Source organism: Diabrotica virgifera, chromosome 10 (genome assembly GCF_917563875.1).
Source record: "Diabrotica virgifera virgifera chromosome 10, PGI_DIABVI_V3a".
Taxonomy (NCBI): domain Eukaryota; kingdom Metazoa; phylum Arthropoda; class Insecta; order Coleoptera; family Chrysomelidae; genus Diabrotica; species Diabrotica virgifera.
This window is the reverse complement of record NC_065452.1, coordinates 31998879-32019553: the sequence shown is the minus strand read 5'-3', so window position 1 is coordinate 32019553 and position 20675 is coordinate 31998879. Positions and strand designations below refer to the sequence as shown.

Genomic DNA, 20675 nt, shown 5'->3' with positions numbered 1-20675 from the left:
ATTTAATAATCCGGTGTCAAAAATTCATACCCAAAACGGACGCCTATGACCGGTACTAGAAATTTGCAATGGATGGAATCGATTCATCTCTGAAAAGTAAATATGCATACCAATTTTCGTTTTTCTAAATAGAACCGTTTTGGAGGTATTTCAGAAAAACTAATTTCATGACGCCATCTTCGAAGAGCTCTAGCTCCCTTAAGAAGCATTTTCGGACTAGGTGAATTGGGTTAAATTGTCTTAAAATTATCTGAGGAATCTCCTGTCTTCGTTTGTCGGTAGAGTTTCTGGACACCCTGTATATTTAAAGAGTTAACCTGCTAACTCCGTTTTACTCAATTTTACAGGAGAGGCAAAAAACGATTTCGCAGTGTGTACTTGTCAGGTCAAGTTTTACTATATTAATGCATGGCTGTCAAGGACTTAGCTGTGTTTACGCGGGAAAATCAAAGCAATCGGAGTTAGCTGGTATACAAATCATACAATATTTTAGGTTTTAGATAAAAAATTTAACCTGACTGTTTAACTAATCGATAGACTAAATTAATACTATTATGAAGATATTAAAAACTCATTTTGCCTAAAATGTGGACTTAGCAGGTTGACACTTTAAGGCGACGATAAGTATTTTCAGGTTTTAAATATGGGTTTATACATAGTGAATAAGATAAATCACATATTTATTGTTATTTGAGGTTATGTTTTAAATCTTTGTTTACGTATCATTGTAAATACTATTATTCAAACAAAACCTCTTATTATTGTGTATAAAGGTGATAAAAGATGGAAAAATCCAGTAAAAACTTCCAAAAACATTTGAAAAACGGTGTTTTTTGCATACAATAAGGTTATTATTATTTACGGCTGGAAAATACATTATTTTATATTTTTCAAGAACATACTGTTGTGGAATTGTTTTTTTAAGGAAATTCAAAAAAATTAAATTTATATCAACGACTATGAAATGATAGTTTTTCATCACCCTGTATATGGCCAAATTTGTTTAGAATTTAATTTTACTAGTAAACAAGTGCTTCGGAAAAATTGAAACGATTAGTGATAATTATTCGACGAAATGGACGGGACATTAACAAAACATTTCGGTGATTAGAAAGTGGAGAGAGCGTTGACGGGACAATAACGTTTTTCAGATCATTCCGGGAAGGTATTTTAATGTGGTATACAAACTGTATTATTTTAGTTGTAAAAGTAGAGAGTAGAAAATAACTAATTATGATTTTCCTTGAAATTTGACAAATTGGAAAAAGTTATGTGGAAGAATATTGGGTTTAAGAAATAAATGGTTTGAGAGAGGTTGTTGTTTAGTGGACGAAAAATATCGGGAGAAGGGATAATGGATGTGAGAGTATGGATTTGAGAGAAAAAGAAAGTCAGTGTGTAATGAACATCGAGAGAAGGCAGCCGAGTTTTTTAAAAGTGTAGAATCAGTGTGGAGTTGGTGTGATCAGCCTTTGCGAGCAGAATCAAGTTGAAACCAAATCGTCGACCGGTTGAAGAGCTAATTTTCCTGGTCCGAGGGAGATTCCTTTGTTTTGTCTAGAACGAGTAGCTGATTATTATCCGTTTGTACACAAGATATTCGAGCAAGTCCTGTGTGTTTTTCGTGGAAGCAGTTTTGACGAGGTGGACATTTTCGCAACAACCAGAGAGTACGTGTTGAGAGAATCAAGGACAGCGCAATCCAGAAAACGAGGGAGTGAAGAATAAAAGGTTAGTCAAATAATTTGTCTGAATGGAGAAAAGTTATTTATATCAAGACCATATTTGTTTATTTGTTTATTGAACAATTTTTTTGTAACGCAGTTAGTCATTTCAAATTTGAGAAATCAATTCAAAAGAAGAAAAGTAAAATTCCTTCAATTTAGTATGAGTAAATAATAAATTAATTAAATAAATAATTTTGTCAAAACAAGGAGATATCAGAGTTAGAGTTTTAATTTATTAAGTTAGAGATTGTTGAACAAAGTTAAATTTTAATATTTTGAATCATATGTACACGGCATTTAATAAAAACAATAGATTACATTTATATAAATTTGAGTGTTGTCAATTTCCCTGTTTCTACCCTGGAAGAAGTAAGCAACTAGAAATACTAGAAGCCACAGATTGCAGGTATTGTATCAAATACAAAATTAGCCCTGATAATAAAATTGATTGGAAAATTTAATTGGAATTTAGTTATGTCTTTACATAGGCAATAAATAAAATAATTGGATAATCAATAAAATTAAGAATTTGCTAATTAATCAACATAAATAGAAAAGGTAGAGCATAACAATACTTTGAAACGCGTCATATGCTGCATAACTAGGGTTACCATATCCTTGCCCTTGCCTCTTGACACCCCCAAAGTTAGTATTAGTATTAACAGCACAAAGGCAAACTACTTTTGAATCAATAGAGTACTTTTTAATACATTTTAAAACATGTTCTACCAAAGGATCAGATGTTTCACCCGGAAGTTCATCAAAAAATTAAAGTTTCACGTTGACACCATCATTTTGCTTAAAACAACGAACACATACCGGAGTCAGTTTGATTTCGTTTCTGTTTGAACTATCAATTGCAACCGGAATAAAATTTGCATCTTTGAGATATTCGAGTAATTTGTTAAGTATGTTTTTTAAATATTTTTTTAGTAAAGAAAAAAATCTGGACTTTTCTCATATCCGGACGCCAATCCGGACATGTCTTTCAAATCCGGACTACCCGGACGAAATCCGGATATATGGTAACCCTATGCATAACGGCAAAAAATTGAAAAATCCAGCAAGAACAGCGAAAAATATTAGAAAACTGGGTTTTTCTGACGTTTCAAAAAATTTCTAGCTTCTCTGAATAAGGGAAATACATACATCGTCTCATGTTATTTTATAATTTTTTTTTGAAAACATGCTGTTTAATGATGTAGAAAGGTAAAACAAGTTGGGTAAATTCAGTAAAAAACCCCGAGTAACCCTTGAGAACCTGGTTCTTCGCATAAACGACGCTTTATTAGCTTCTTTGAAACCTGAAAACTTTCTTTCTCATATATGTTTTGAATATGAATTGGAGACGCATTAATTTAGGTTGTATCGATCTCAAAAAATACGATTAACCACCCAAAAACTCGAAAAAAACCGTTAAAAATCTTGAAAAAAAAAACATGTTATTTGGGGGGTTTTACGGTGTTTCGCCAAATTTTTGATTGTCCTGAAAAAAGGGTTTAACCATTACTTTACCCATTACTTTTTGGTGGCTCACGCATGCATGCTATTGTAAGTATGGCCTCTGTCAATCCTTAACCTTAGTCAACTTTTACAACATGGTCTTTTACGGCCCTTTAACGCTCTCTGGTAGCTATATATACCATAAGCTATTACGGCTTATTTTGTCATCAAAGTGGCAGTGAAAACAATCCTTATAGGCGCAGTCGATACACTGAATGCTTGCTGCTAGGTGTGAATACCGAAAACCTGTATGCGGCGTGGTAACGACGTGCTTTTCACAAAACTGGTATGATAAGCTGCCAGCGCGCCTTTCTGCAACAGTCTATGTAAAAAATCGTTTAATTTTATTTTTGTTTTTTGCACAAGTGTCATTTGGAATAAACTACTTGGACAAAAATTGAAGGTAAGTGTCAAGTGTACTTTTTTATTATTTTTAACTAGCAGATAATTCTTTAAAAGCACTGGAATAGATATTGCAAGAATAAATATGTTTTATGGGAATTGTAACCCCACAATTCATTGTTTTTATTTTTTAGTTTTGAAACTTATGCCAGCTATTAAACAATATCGTGGCAACAAATTTCTATAAAAATCTTGTTAATAGGAAAATATTTTTAATCATTTTGAGGATTGAACCAAATAAGAGGTTATTTTTTCACATATCACAATCTCGATTATTCACTTTACGCACAATACTAAATTTTTTACGGATGCATTAAAGCAAAGTTTAGTATTTATTTGCTAGACAAGGTTCTATAAGACTTTAAATTATTTATTAGACCTATTTGTCATTACAATTATTTTTCTAGTACATTATTTAGGTTTGGTTAGATTTTTCCAATACATTATTCCTATGTTTTTTTAGATGTCTAGAAATTGACCGCTTACAGAAGCTGAATTAAAGTATATAGTAGACCATCTAAGTGATGAAGAGTATTGTATTTCCGAATTTGATGGCGATGAGGATGGCGATGACAATTTTCCTGAGACAAGCTCAATTTCCAGAACTTCGTCACAATCCTCGACTACTAGTATCGACAGCCAGCCGACATGTGAGACAAGCTCAATTTCCAGAACTCCGTCACAATCCTCGACTACTAGTATCGACAGCCAGCCGACATGTTCCAGTACTTCAATACAGCTCTTAAAAAGGGTGCGCCAATGTACTCTTACAAGAAAGACAAAAATAATTCTAGAGGGAACGAAGATTTTGGTGATTCGGATCAAGATCCTGATTTTGATCCAGATGACGGATTTGGTTTCAAACAAAGTTGGCTAGGTTATTTCCTAAAAACAATTTATCTGATGAAGACGACGAGGATGAACAACTATTAACATTACCTCAAGCAACAAATTCCCTAACTCCTCCCGATAAAGATGAGAATGCGGAACAAGCTCCTGTTCCTTCAATTCAATTTTTTGTGTGGACTACTGATGCAGAAACTACTGGAAAAGAAAACTTTTGCTTGTGTCACTGTAAGGCAAACAAGAAAATATTTTCCAAAACGAATATTAAGTGTTGATAAAGAGCTTTCCCAAAATCAGTCAGATAAAGTTAGTTCTGGGGAAATATCTGTTTAAAAGTGGAAAGATTGAGGCGTAAAATGTGTTAGTGTTGTCAGCAATCTACATATTTTTTAACAAAAAACTCAGGTTTTGAGAACAAACAAAACCGGAAATAGAGATTATGTACCATGTCCTCAGGCAATAGCGGATTATAACAAATACATAGGTGGAGTAGATCTATTTGATATATCAATATCATGCTAACTACTCCATCGCATGGAAATCAAGACGTTGGTGGGTAAAAATATTTCACTACCTTTTAGACGCAGCAGTAGTAAACAGCTATATTTTATATGAGACTCTAAAAAAAAAACTCAAGTGCTAAGCCTATGACTGCATTACAGTTCCTAACATTACATTGAACTAGCTGATAATTTGATTAGCACTTTTATTTTCAGAAAAAAGTTTGGACCTCCATCAAACTCAACTTTGAATGTTAGTTCACACTTACCCACCAAAGGAACTTATAGGCGCTGTGCCCTTTGTGCTTCATCTAAAAAGAAACAAACGCGCAGCAATTTGATTTGTCAAGTTTTTAACGTTGCTCTATGCAATGACTGCTTTGCACCCTACCATAGTAGATAGAAAGTTCTTAGATAATAAATTTAAAATATTCTTGTATTTAGTTTTTTTTTATATTTTCAAAATAAATTATTTTTTTATAAATTTTTGTAATTGTTTTTACCGGTCGCTATATATACCATTGCCTACTAAGTATTAGTTGTTTGTCAAAATGCACACTGGTAGGCTATATCTACCACCCTCTTCAGCCCTTCTGGTACAGAAAAAAATGTTTTTTAAACATTTTTTGTCTTACTAATTATGCATAATGAACTACTTTTACTATTCAAAAGTATAGTTTTACAAAAACAATAGTTTTGCCCGTTAAAGGGTTAATTAGGTTATACTTATCATTTTAGGGCTTAACATTGACGATGGATTACTTGTTAATCCTAAAACGTTTTATTTTGTGATGTAACCCTTATTGGGGTCTTTTAAATATACATTTTCAAAGGATCCTGTATTTTTTGTGATTTATGGTTGGTTGGTATACAGCCAGCTACAGGAATTTTGTTTTCCTCTTGAATTTTTAAAGAAAGAATGTACTAATAGTTTTCTTACCTTGAGGTAGACCTGTTTTAGACGTTCTAATAGAAGACACCTTGCGCAGAAAATCGGATACATCGATACCCTCCAAATGAGTATCATTGGGGTCCCAAAGGAGCTTATCATCGTTCTCATATGGAAGAGCATCATCATAGTGAGAAAGTCCTTCTGGTATTTGGGCCTGGTAATCACTACCTACCATGATGGTCTATAAAACGCATAAATAAATCAAATGATCAGTTAAAATTTAATAGGACAAAGTGTACAGTAGTCAAAATGGTTTCTTACAGTGTTAAATGCTATTCACTTCACCAAAGCTGGATCAACTACTCTACATTTGTCCACGTCACTAACTATAAACCATAACCACTATATACTAATTGATATGAATTCCATTACAAAAAAATTATCTGATACAGCCAAATTATAAAAATATATAAAATTTTGATTTTTCGTTGAAATAAATTCATATGATGAGAAATTGGAAATAGTGAAAATGAAATAGCTTTTTTGATATTGGTTGATAATTCCATTATGGTACGGTGTCCCCAAAAAGTTATTTAAAAAAAATGTAGGTATTGATATTCTCCAGGCTTGTAGAATGTGTTAAATAGAACACCCTGTATATTTTCTCATATTTAGATTCCCCTCATAAGGTAGGGTATTTAACGAGCTATGACCAGTTTTATTTCGAAATTGCTATGAAATAAACACACTGTATATCGATAGGTATTCACTTTATGCAGGGTGTTTCTAAATAACTATGACTTTAAGTGAAAACTACATGAAAAAATAATGACAGTTTGTTCTATAAACGTATGTCCGCAAATGCTTCGTTTTTTAGATACGGGGTGTTATTGTACATCTTTTGACATACGATTAAGAATTTTATATTCACCATTGGCGCGCATACGGGTAATGGTCTGAATTTTTTTTAAAGAAAAAATAGTACGTCACTGGGATATTTCAAATTAAAAATTATTTTTGAATTCCTCGTTCAATTTGTGATAAAAAATCTAAAACATCTTAACGCTTACAAAGTATTCGACATAAGTTTCTATACGAATGTATAGAAACTTATTTCGAATACTTTGTAAGTGTTGACATGTTTTATTTTTTGTATGAAAACGGTGCATCGTATAATAAAAGGAAAGATAGATTTTTGTCACAAATTAAACGAGGAATTCAAAAATGATTTTTAATTTGAAATATCGCAGTGGCGTACTATTCTTTTTTCTTTAAAAATATAAAATTCTTAATTTTACGTCAAAAAATGCGCAATAACTACCTCTTAAAATCCACCAAATTTTGCTTGCATATATCAACCGGTTTTATAGCAATAAATAAATAGTCAGTTGGTAAGAAAAATTTCACACCCTGCATCTTGGAAACGATGCATTCGCGGACATATGTTTTATAAAGCACACTGTTATTATTTTTTCATGTAGAATTACCCCTTAAAGTTTGTCATACCTATTTAAAAAACACCATGTATACAGTGTGTTTATTTCATAGTGATTTCGAAATAAAAATGGTCATAACTCGTTAGATATCCTGTATGGTAATGTAAAATTTCATATTGTAAGAACAGAGATTGTAAAAGGAATTTAAATATCAGAAAATATACAGGATGTCCTATTTAAAATATTGTACGTCACGTAGTTAATCATTGGCTAATTTTTTCTAAAAAACTTTTTTGGATGTTCTGTTCCACATGGAATTATCGCCCAATGGAGCCCTAAAACCTCACCCTGTATATATATAATATGTCCACCTCCTTATGATATAACCCTCCGTGCAAAAGTGCAAATTGTTGAAAAAGGCAAATTTCCAAAGCATTAAGCAGAAGCAAATTTGTGTAGCATTGTAGGTTTATTGTCATAAGTAAATTTGTACATGCGTGTATGCTTTTCTTTAATTCGATGTAGTCATTATTTCTTACCATATTCAACCTTTTTCTACGGTTAATTAGTTTCTTCTGAGATGTAGTACTTATGTTTATATTATACATTAATTTTAATTAAATGAGCATAAATTATATCGATAACATCACTACTGTACAATTCTAGTGTAATGTTCATTCATTGGTTCATTCCAACATTCATGTTCATTCATTCCAACCTTGAATAGGTTTAACTTAACGCTAATTTAATCTATAATTTTTCTAGTCCATAAAGGATTATGACTCGGGGAACAGATTTGTTTCTTACAAATGTAGCTGGCTGATTTCTTTTTCATATCCCCAAGGAATTTCCTGTCGCTGGCTGTATACAATAAATTACAAGTAAATTGAATGAAAACTTTTTCTTGGTAAAAGGTATTTTAATTTAAAAAGCCGTAAAAGGGCCACAAATATCACAACATAACGTTTTCGCTTTCTAAAAAGACCATCATCAGTGTTACAAGTCCAACATGCTGAGCCACCCAAAAATACAAAGGTTAGAACCCTTTAAAAGTTGACTAAATATCTTACATAAATAAATAAATTTATAGAATCCAAAGCCTTGTCCATAGGGATTATATCCATCCTTTTATCCATTTTTAATTATTCCATAATTTAAGTAATTATGTAAGACGTTTAGTCAACTTTTAAAGGGATTTAACCTTTTTATTTTTGGGTGGCTCAGCATGTTAGGCTTGTAACACAGATGATGCCCTTTTTAGAGAGCGAAAACGTTTTGTTGTGATATTTGTGGCCCTTTTAGGGGTTTTAAATAAATATACCTTTTACCAAGAAAAATTTTTCATTAAATTTATTTTTTTCCTTCTGGAAGCCAATTGGCCAATTGTGCTTTCTTCCATTTGTTCTCATGACACCCAATCCAATATAGTAGTGCCCTTCACTAGCCTGTAAAGGTCCGTTGGGTTGGTGCCATATACTTTCGGACTTGGTCTGCAGTTTCCATATATTGCTTGTCTCTTGCGGTTCAGGCCCTGCAATCGCACAGGAGATCTCCATTATACAGGATGTTTGGTAAAGAATAGGCCATAGCTTAATTTTAGATTCCCGAGCTTAAAATAGGTCGATTTAAGCTAACTTACCTTATTACTAAATTTGATATTAACCGAAATACAGGGTGTCAAAGTTAAACTTTTATTTTATTTATTCTTGAATATTTCTTGGCAGACATGGGATATCAACACGAAATTTGGTAGGCGGGGGCTTTTTGGGACCAGAAATTTAAATTCGCCACCAAAAATTATATATTACGTTCAATTTCTTTATCCCCCTCTCTACATACTTTTTGAATCAAAACTTTTATTCTCTTAATATTTTTACTTATAAAAGGTATACTACATTCATCTCGCTAAACTCAACTGTTTTCGAGATAAACGCATTTTAAATCTGCTATGCAACATAATTTTTTGCATACTATCATTGTAGTTACACCCGAAAAATAAACTTAAAACCATAATAATATCCAAAAATTCTTCAAATGAAATTTTTGCGATGCAATAACATAAATATGAGAACTTGTACAATTATAATGGTTTCAAGTTTATTTTTCGGGTCTAATTACAATGATATTATGGAAAAAATTATGTTGCATCGCAGATTTAAATTGCGTTTATCTCGAAAACAACTGAGTGTAGCGAGATGAATGTAGTATACCTTTTTTAAGTAAAAATATTAAGAAAATAAAAGTTTTGATTCAAAAAGTATGTAGAGTGGGGAATAAAAAAAAGAAAGACGTAAGTGGGGCTCTCTGGGTAATACATCATTTTTGGTGGCGAATTTAGATTTCTCGTCCCAAAAATCCCCCGCCTACCAAATTTCGTGTTGTTTTCCCGTGTCTGCCAAGAAATATTCAAGAATAAATAAAATAAAAGTTTAACTTTGACACCCTGTATTTCGTTTATTATCAACTTTCGTACTAATGTAAGTAAGCTTAAATTGACCTATTTTAAGCTCAGGAATCTGAGGTTAAGCTATGGCCCATTCTTTACCAAACACCCTGTATAGTCATATCGTGTGTAGGTATCCTTTTATTGGAAAGTGTCCAGTTAGGAAACCTGTAGCGATTTTGAGCTGATTCTTGTTCATTTTGATGAGTTTTCAGCTTTTTTTGCGCATGTCTGAGGTATAAATCTCTTCGCATGTTTTTGCGTGGAAATTTTTTCCCAGTATTCTTTGTGTTGTCTTCGTGACCAGCCTCTTAATCGGTTTCTGATTGTGCTTTTGTGCACTCCCAGTGCCGGTTCTGGACCGAAGTATCTTGTTGCTGATCCTAGTCTAGCAAGTTTGTCAGCTTTCTCACTGCTAGCGATCCCTTGATGCCCAGGCACCCAAATGAGTTTTACTTCATTATGTTCCGCCAGGGTGTCAAGTTCACTGATAGATTCTTAGCAAAACTACCAGCTTCGTTTGCAGGTATTACCTGGTACATCTAAATTGTCATTGTTTGCTAAAGTTTCCTCAAAGGTAAATCAAATAAGCGATTTTCTTATGTTGGTTGGATTTGTAATAGATCTGTTCATAAAACATATAAGCAATTGTCAAACGTTGATTCTAATGCCTCATAATACCGGAAAGTTAGGGTATTCGAGATAATGTGTTTTTGTTGTACTTACTTGTTTATAATGCACTTACTATTGAGCATTATTGCGCTGCTGAAGTGTGTTTAATCTTCGCTCACTGTAAAAACTACTCCAGGGAAATAAGCAAAAATAGACCATCGGAACACTGAATTGTCCAGGTATAACTTTTTTAGTTATTATAGACCTATAGGAAGAATACCAAACTTGTCTCCTGCCGAAAGTTCGGAGTCGTTTTTTAATGATTTAGTGCAAAAAACGCGATTTTTTCAATTTTTTGCACCTCATTAAAAACCTAAATAGTTGATATAAAATTGCAGAATTTGATTATTCAGAACATTAATAAAACTTGAAAATGCTGATTTTTGAAAGTTAAAAAGTCAATTTGATACTTTGCAAACGGAAAAATAGGTGAAAATCGTTAGTTGTTAACAAAAACTACCGTAGAACTTTAGTGTTTCACCCAAAGTTGGGTATTGGGGTACTTAACAAACCCTCAAAATTTGAGACCCATCCATTAATTAGGTTAAAAGTTCTTCTATTTGTTTATCCCAGAGACCTTGGTTTTGCAATAACATAAGACAGAAAATAAGGATCATAGGGCAGTTCTGCGTACCTATGTCAAATGAAACTAGAAGAGTGTTACTATCAAGATAATATGTATTAAAAGAAGATAAAAAAAATTATTTATTATAGTCAAAAATCCGAATGCCAAATTTTTGAAATTTTGTAGTTTATAAAAATTTAGAATAACTTTAAAAATATTATCCGCAGAAAAAATCTTATTACATATTCGAAAAACTGGTATATTCTATACATATTTTCAAAAATGTAGTTCAAATGGTGACTATTATTTTCTATATCTCGGGATCAAGTCAATGGATTTTGATTTTTTTTTAATCTGTAGGTAGGTACCTATGCTTTTTGTGTACATTACAAATATGCAATTTGTCTAGACATTTATTAATTAATAAACAGTCTAATTTGTTTAAACAATTTTTGAAAAAATATTTTTTTTTCAAAAAACCTATGTTTTTAATCATAATATTATCATTATTATCATTGAAAACGTTAAAGTACACTTTAATAAATAAATTTTTATTAACATTTTTTTATTAAAAATATATTTTTTAAAAATAATTTGTTTATTAAAGTGTACTTCTTTGGGTTTTTGTATGATTCAAAAATTGTTTAAACCAATTATACTGTTTACTAATTAATAAATTTATAAAAAAATTGCATATTATTTGTAATGTACGTAAAAATTACAAATTAAAAACAGAAGGATCAAAATCCATTGAGTAAATCTGGAGATATAGAAAATTTGAGTAGTTTGAAATGATTGCTAGTTCGGTATTTGAACTCAGTGGATTGTAGGTTCACTCTATTCACCAATTGAACAACATTTTTGAAAATCGGTAGAGAGTCCTGTCAAAGTACAATGTTTGTGCAAATTTTTTAACAAAAAATACAGATTCCATTCTTTAAAATGGCATTAATTAGGTTCCTTAACTAGATATTATCAACAAATTAGTTGTAAATTAAAAAAAAACATTGGTAACTTTGGTCCAAATTGATCTAGGCCAAATTGTATTGTTCTAAAATTCGTGTTAAAATGCCAGCTTTAAGAATATGTAAAAATATTGTTTCTATTGACAATATTTTTAAGTTATTCTAAATGTTTATAAACTACAAATTTTAAAAATTTGGCATTAGGATTTTTCACTATAATAAGTAATTGTTTATCCTTTTTTAACATATTATATTGATAGTATAAGTCGCTTTATGCAGATCAACAACAGATGCAATTTTCATTGTAAGGCAACTGATGGAAAAATACAAGAATAAAGAGACCAACGCTCATATGGTATTCATTGATCTTGAGAAAGCATATTTATGATAGAGTTCCTCGAGAGATTCTGTGGTGGGCACTCAATAAGAAAGGAGTCCCTGGCGAACATGTAAAGATTGTGAGAGGTATGTATGAGGGAGTAACTAGTGTTAGGACAGAGGTGTGGGAGAGACTGATAAATTTCAGGTGAAAGTAGGATTGCACAAAGGCTCTGTGCTTAGTCCTTATTTATTCTCATTAGTTTTGGACCAGATAACAGCGAAACTACAAGGTAGCATTCCATATTGCCTAATGTGTACTGATGATGTAGTGTTAATAGAAAATAGTGAGAGAGACTTGAACAGAGAGAACAAAAACTGGAACAGTGGAAACAAGCTCTGGAGGAAAAAGGTTTAAAACTTAGTAGGACAAAAACAGAGTATTTGGAATGTTCATTTAAAGATGGAGTTACTACAAATAAAATGGTATCTTTGGATGGTGAAATGATTGTGAAAAGCAATAGTTTTAAGTATGTAGGATCGGTATTACAGAGTAATGAAGTGGAAAGAAGCGAGTGGTGTGTTGTGTGACAGAAAAATTCCAATGAAGCTGAAGGGAAAATTCTATAAAACAGCCATAAGACCGGCTATGATGTACGGAACTAAATGTTGGGCAGTGCAAAAGAAAGAGGAACAACGAATGCATGTGGCGGAAATGAGAATGCTTAGATGGATGAGTGGAGTGACAAAGAAGGATAAAATTAGAAATGAGTATATTAGGGGAAGTCTAGGTTATGCATAGGTTAAGATGGTTTGGTCATGTTCAACGTCGAGACGTCAATCACCCAATACGAAGAATAGCTGAAGTGCAGATTCCTGGAAGAAGTAGGAGAGGAAGACCAAAGAAGACCTGGGTGGAGACGATACGGCAGGACATGTTGGTAAAGGGGATTAACATTGATATGACCCAAGATAGAATTGTGTAGAAAAATGCAATTAGGGACGCCGACCCCGCATAGGGATGAGGCAAAGAGAATGATGATGAGTATAAGTCTTCTACTTTCACTCAGCACCCGCAGAATTGCCCTATCTTTATATGTCATGTTATTGCAAAAAAAGATCTCTGGGATAAACAAATATAATAACTTTTAAACTATTTAATGGATCGGTCTTAAATTTTGAGGGTTTGTTAACTACCCCAATACACAACTTTGGGTAAAACACCAAAGTTCTACATTAGTTTTAATAAAAATTATTAACAAATAACGATTTTCACTTATTTTGCAGTATGCGATGCAACAAATTGACTATTTAACTTTCAAAAATCGGCATTTTGAAGCTTTTTCAATGTTCTAAAAAATCAAATTTTGTAATTTTATGTCAACTATTTAGCTTTTTAATAGAGTGCAAGAAATCTAAAAAATCACGTTTTTTGCACTACATTGTTAATAAATAAAAAACGGCTCCTAACTCTGGGCAGGAAACAAGTATATTTTCTTCCTACAGGTTTACAATAATTAAAAAATGTTGTCGGATACCTGGATAATTCATTCTCCTGAAAAAATCCTTATTTCCCTGAGCTATAACTCCCAATCTCGATTTTGTTTAGAAAGACACATACCAAATTGTAATAAAAAATTAAAAGACGACCTTATTAGTTATATCTTCCATATAGAGCGTCACAAAAACTTCAATCATAAATTATAACACGACTTCCAAGGACGTAATTAAGACGATGGGAATAATTTTCCTCCAGACAAAACGTGTATGTGGATTTAAAAATCTCTAGAAATCGTGTCACAACTTATGCCAAATGTCTTTCGTCACTCTCTATAGTGAATACATTTTTCCAATTTCTCATAAGTACTTCCAACTTTTGGAATATCGGATTTAAAACACGACAAAACACAATCAATATACGAAGCTAGTACTATATCTACCTGCCGATCGTTCAAAATAGAAAGCTCGAAAAATTACCTGATTTTTTTGTTTAACTCCTTATTTACAACCGGTTGTTCTGGAATCTTCGTAATTCCATACTGGCTTTAACATGGCCGTCCTACAGACTTTCTCCCATCTGAATTTTCTCAAAACTTCTTACAGTTAATTAAAATTAATAAGGTAAATTAACTATTATCTTTTTTCCTTTAATTATCTTCCTACAGTGTCTACTTTTATTATATCTGCAGGTGTTTTTAATAGTATTATTGCCTATTGCTTCACCTAGACCTAGAACCTCTTGAAATGTTTCCCAATTGGTGTTTTAGTTGCAGAGAGTAGGAGACATTGATTTGTGATATGTTTTGAATGGGGTATGGTCCTAGAACATGTCTGGAATAGATCTAGATGCGATTAGCTCATTGGTAATCCCTTTTGTGATATAGAAATCAAGGAGATGGGGTCCAAAGGCCAACAAGAAAATAGGTCGGACACAGATCTTCAAAACTATACGATCGCCAACAAGGAAGCAAAGGTAGCAGTAGCAAAAGCTAAAACAGAAGCGTATACAAATATATACAATCAACTTTATACCAGGGAAGGAGAAACAAAGTTATATAAAATAGCCAAACACAGAGGAAAGAAAGGTAGAGAAAGTGTAACAGAAAAACTCCAATGAAGCTTGAAGGGAAAATTCTATAAAACTGCCATAAGATCAGCTATGCTGGACAAGCTGAAAGTTGGCCAGTTAAAAAGAAAGAGGAATAACGAATGCATATGGCGGAAATGAGAATGTTTAAATTAATGAACTGAGTTACAAAATAGGGTACAATTAAGAATGAGTAGGTATATTAGGGGATCATAGGGGTAGGCATCCCCATTCGAGATATTTGGTGCAAAAAAAAACGAGAAAACGATATGTTGCTAAGAAAATATAATAAAAGATGAAGAGATCGGGAATTGATTCAACTTTTCCTTCAATTGTTAGTTGCAATCGTTACTTTCTGGCAACATCCCCAAAATATTATAGTTTTATCTTCTTGGTGATGTTAATAATTTCTGTTCGTTTATTCATTTGGCTTAATACTCCTTGGTGTTTCTGGTAGTACACATAACATCAGTTAGAGTCCATGCTTCGATACAGCAAAAGGAATAAGGAATAAAGTATATCGAAGTAAGCGCACGTGGAGTAAAATTTTCATACCGAATGTTATGGCCTATGAGTATAGGCTTTTACGGGCAGTGTTTTTTAATGATACATTATTTTTTGAGTTTATAGGCCATGCTCTGGACTCTCTGGAGTTATTTCTTTCTGCCCTTTCGTATGTGACTGCGGCAGACATTAAAGATAATGATTGCTACTGATTTCAGTTCCAAATTTGTGCTGTCCCAAGTGGTATAATAATGTCAATGTCACATAGGTCTTGTAAATTCTAACAATCTTTGACTGTCTTTGTTTCCATCAGACTCATATCCGGAAGAAAAATGTCTTAACTCAAAAAAACGACTTTTTTCGGAGGAGACAAAAATAGATTTTTTTTATATTGTAATTTAAGTGTATGTCTTAAACGGTAACTGCTAAAATTTATAAATTAAAAACGAAGAATATGGATAAGTGAATGTTTCTAATTGTGTAATAAACAAAACCAAAAAAACTTTGATATCTGATGTAACAAAGAAAAAAGATCAAAATTTTGAGTTATGTCACTTTTCTTTTAAAACATTGGTCACATTTTTTAAAAGTAACGAAAAATACCTAGGACACTTCTCGAAATACAACGGGTTCATGATAAATAACGATACGTTCACATCGAACGTCAGAGCATAACCTCAACAGAGTCATTGTTCCGAAATAAAAGTATTCATTTTACCGCCAAAGGAATAATGATACTGCCGCCATCTTTCGAAGTTAGAAGTAAACATCTATGTGAGTTTTTTCTGGTTAAAGTATAGGGGATTTGGAGTCAAGTTAACAAGATAACTGGAATTACGCATTTTTTTGAGTTATGTCACTTTTTTCCGGATGAGCAATATGACCCTGATAAACAATATATCATTACAAAACACCGAACTTTTTGGGCATACAGAACAGCAGGTATTACAGTACACACTTCGATAGTTACATGTGTTGATAAATCACTGACAAACAAAAAGAGACGAGCCCAAAAGTTTCAAAACAAAAAAAAAATAGTATGAGGATATTCTTCTGTAATTGCATTACCCTGACTGGTTGATACACACACTCCGTTGTATTGTCATCTTCATCTCTCAACGTAATGATCCCTGGACATTGCTGAAACAAAATAACATGGCGGTTATTTATGTGATAGCGATGTGATTTTACCACCGAAATCTAAAAATACAACGGTTAGTGATTAGCTGTATTGAGGATTTTTGGGATGTGAATTTAACAATAATACGGGTATCTGGGTGAGTTAAAAGATATTATCACATAAAGCAAAGTAAGAATAAACATCGAAGACATGAAATAAACTCTCTGTCAAAACAACTATCCATTTAAAATTTTCTTAAAGCCCTGTTAAGATAGGCAAAATACCCTCACTCCCAACATTGTTTTCATTTTTTTTTTCGTTCCATGTGATTAAAAAAATAAGATGCAGCGCAATTTTAACCCGCCGTCCCCCAACCCCAACCGCTAATAACGTCATTTTTTCGATAATTTTTTTTAGGTGTGATGCAATTCATTTAAGAATTTCAAAAAATTAACACGTATAGTTGAGGCTTTTACAAAACTTGCTGATTTTTTATAGACCCATATGTTGAGTGTACATAACCTCAAAGTAATACGGCTTTTTGTCGAAAAAAGCGTAGTACTTTTTTTTAAGATGGCTGCAGGTCTAATTTTTGTTTTGTAAATTTTATTAAAAACAATATGTACTTTTATTTTTTCAAATTTTTTTTCGAAAAAACTGTTTTTAGGAATTTTTGGGGATGTACCCCATTTTATAGACTTCAAAATACATCAAATCAAGTTTTGTTTGTTGATAATTTAAAGCAAACTCACCAAAAACATGTTTTCAAGGATTTCAAGCGGTTTTTGTGGGGTTAATCATATTTTTTGATATCAATATAACTGAATATTTTTTCATTTTTTTAAGTGTTTTATTATGTCATTAAAAAATAAGAGCTCAATTTTATCCCGTCACCCCCTCCACTTACCCTAAAAAACGTCAGTTCAAAAAGTTCACAGGCATATTTCGGCCTTTTACAAAACATGTCTGTTTAAGTTCGTACATAACCTCAAAATACGTTTTCTTTTTTTTTTTTTTTTGAAAACAACGTATTACTTTTTTGGATATGGCTGAAGGTATAATTTTCTTTTATTTTGTGTACTTATTTTATTAAAAACTATATTTCTAAGTTTTTTCATATTTTTCCGTAAGGTGCGCCACTTAAAAAACCACGTAAAAAACCCGAAAAACTGTTTTTTTAATTGTTTTTGGGGATTTTCCCCAGTTTATAGACTTCAAAATAGATCAAATCAAAGGTTTTTATAGTCTATATACAGGGTGTCCAGAAACTCTACCGACAAACGAAGACGGGAGATTCCTCAAATAATTTTAAGACAATTTAACTCAATTCATCTAGTCCGAAAATGCTTCCTAAAGGAGCTGGAGCTATTTGAATGGACTCTGGTAATTAGTTTTTCTTAAATATCTCCAGAACGCTTCTATTTAGAACAACGAAAATTGGTGCACATATTTATCTTACAGAGATAAATCGATTCCACCCATTGCAAATTTCTAGTACCGGTCATAGGCGTCCGTTTTGGGTAGGGCAACAGTTATATTATCGCATAACTTTTTTGTTTTTAATTTTTAAGCATTGTCTGGATTATTAAAATGTAAGGTATCACAGTACTAAAAGGTACTCTTACTTTAAGTCGATAGGATACACTGTTTTCTAGAAAAATCAATTTTAAAATTTTTCGTTTTTTTTGAATATCAAAAAAAAATTAAAAAAAAAACTATTTAGAAAAACGAAAACTGGTACGTTTATTTATATTCCAGAGATAAATCGATTTCATTAATTGCGAATTTCTAGTACTGGTCATATGCATCCGTTTTGGGTAGGTCAACGGTTATTTTATCGCATACCTTTTTTGTCTTTAATTTTTAAGAATTTTTGACACTAGATTATTAAATTATGCGGTATTCTAGTAGTCAAAGTTACTCTTGCTTTAAGTTGGTAAAATACACCATTCTTTTTTGAAGTTTTTTTCAATTTTTTTCAACTTCAGGAAACGAAAAATTTTCAAATCGATTTTTCTAGAAAACGGTGTGTCCTACCGACTTAAAGCAAGAGTACCTTTTAGTACTAGAATACCTCACAATTTAATAATCCAGTATCAAAAATGCTTAAAGTTACAAGACAAAAAAGTTATGCGATAAAATAACCGTTGCCCCACCCAAAACGTACGCCTATGACTGGTACTAGAAATTAGCAATGGATGGAATCACTTTATCTCTGGAAGATAAATATGTGTACCAATTTTCGTTTTTCTAACTAGAAGCGTTCTGAAGGTATTTAAGAAAAACTAATTACAAGACGCCATCTTCAAAGAGCTCTAGCTCCCTTAGGAAGCATTTTCGGACTAGGTGAATTTGGTTAAATTGTCTTAAAATTATCTGGGGAATCTCCTGTCTTCGTTTGTCGGTAGAGTTTCTGGACACCCTGTTTAATGTGAGATAACTGAGTCCTTTATTACATTCAAAAATTGGACAAAACACGTTCAAACCTTCAATTAAGACTCCCAAAAAACCCCCGGTTTTTGCGGGATTTGTACGTCTTTCTTCCATTTTTTGAATGTCCTATAAGACTCAGTAAATTCAAATTATATATAATCTATAAAAAAAAAACTTGATTAATTTGATCTATTTTAAAGACTATAACATGAGAAAAATGCTCAAAAACCTCTAAAAAAGTTATCTCTAAAAAAGTAAACCTCTAGTTTTTTGATAAAAATCTGAAATAATATAGTTTTTGATAAAATACACAAAACAAAAATAGTCATCTTTAAAAAAATTTATAAGCTTTTTTCGAAAAAATATAATTTTGAGGTTATGTATATTCAACCTAGTGGTCTATAAAAAGAGGCATGTTTTTTAAAAGCCTTAACTATGCGTTTGAATTTTTTGATATATACTTGCCTGCATCCCAACTAAAAAAAACTAAAAGCAAAAAATGGTGTTTCTGTTGGTGGGGGGAGGGAAAGGAGGTTTCTAATCACCTGGCTAGAACGTAAAAAAATGAAAAATATGAATTCTGGAAGTGACGGAATTTTTTTTATATGGGTGCCATTTATTCATTTAACGGACAAAACTTGGGACGTAATTTTTTCGACATTTTATTACTTTATGTGTTGTAAATATATGTCAGTGTCTACAACGACATCTTAAACCAAAGATATCAATATTCTTCCAAATTCTTCTATCCAAATTTCTTCTTGTCATGTTCTGAAAACTCCTATATTCATCTTATGCGATCTGCTCTTCTCCACCAAGTTAAACGTTTTTCTTCAATATAGTTTAGTATGTCTTCTTCTGTTGCCCTTCTTCTTCTTTTTATTTCCTCAGTTCTAATACGATCCAGTCTTCTTACTCTACACCTTCTTCTCATGAACTCCATTTAGATGTATTGCTGTAATTTTGGACCTGTTTCGTTTTTATTACCCAAATCCTCTGCTTCCTAATTCATTACACTACGTACCAAGGTGTTATATCCCTTCTTTGTATTTCTGGTAATATGTCTAAGCCCTAAGCCATAGTACTGCGTTCATTTGTTAGATACATGTTCTTGTATGTGCTAATCTGCTGGTTATCTCTTGCTCACTGGTTCCATTATTTGAGATTATGAATTCCAAGTATTTATATTTTTCTATGTCATTAATTTCCCTATCCTCGTCCATTTCCAAGTTGCTCACTGGTTCTTGTTCTGTTTTGAAGTATTCGGTATTTCTAGGTTTATTTCCAGTCCATTTTTTGTATATTCCCCTTTTAGTTTTTGGAGCATATAGAATAAATCTTCGTAAGTGTGTACAAGAAGTCGTCTGGCGTTGGTATTCCAAACCATTACATTTACTTTTCCATAGCTTAAACATTACTTCTAGGAATATCTTGAACAGAGTCGAGGATGTAGAGCATCCCTGCATTAAGCCTTTTACAGAGTTAAATTCGCTCGAGTATTTATTGCCGATTTTAACTCTTCCCTTCTGTTGTTGTATGGTTTTTTTTGCAGTTTCTATTAGCCTCTGCGTTATCCCAATTTCCTTTATCGTTTTCCATGTGTCTGAGCAAATTTGAACCACAATGGAAAACTTTATTATTAATTTTACGAAAAAAGTTATTCTCCACAAAAAACTCTGCATAGTCAAAAACGAAAGGTGCAACCACCCGATATCAACTTTTGTCTCTTATACGAGCTACATAATAATCTGTCAAAAAATAT

The 20675-nt window shown here is 32.2% G+C and overlaps 1 protein-coding gene across 6 annotated transcripts in view; it reads right to left on the bottom strand.

The window, feature by feature from the left end:
- LOC126878586 (mesoderm induction early response protein 1-like) overlaps window positions 1-20675 on the bottom strand; it is a 246634-nt gene that overhangs the window by 43437 nt on the left and 182522 nt on the right. For 5 of the 6 annotated variants that reach the window (XM_050641393.1, XM_050641387.1, XM_050641388.1 and 2 more), the window contains 2 exons: window positions 16429-16500; window positions 5919-6111 (listed from right to left, as the gene is read on the bottom strand). In XM_050641393.1, coding sequence (XP_050497350.1) covers window positions 5919-6111; window positions 16429-16500 — 265 coding nt within the window. The remainder of the gene's footprint in view (window positions 1-5918; window positions 6112-16428; window positions 16501-20675) is intronic. The other variant, XM_050641392.1, reaches the window with a different exon arrangement.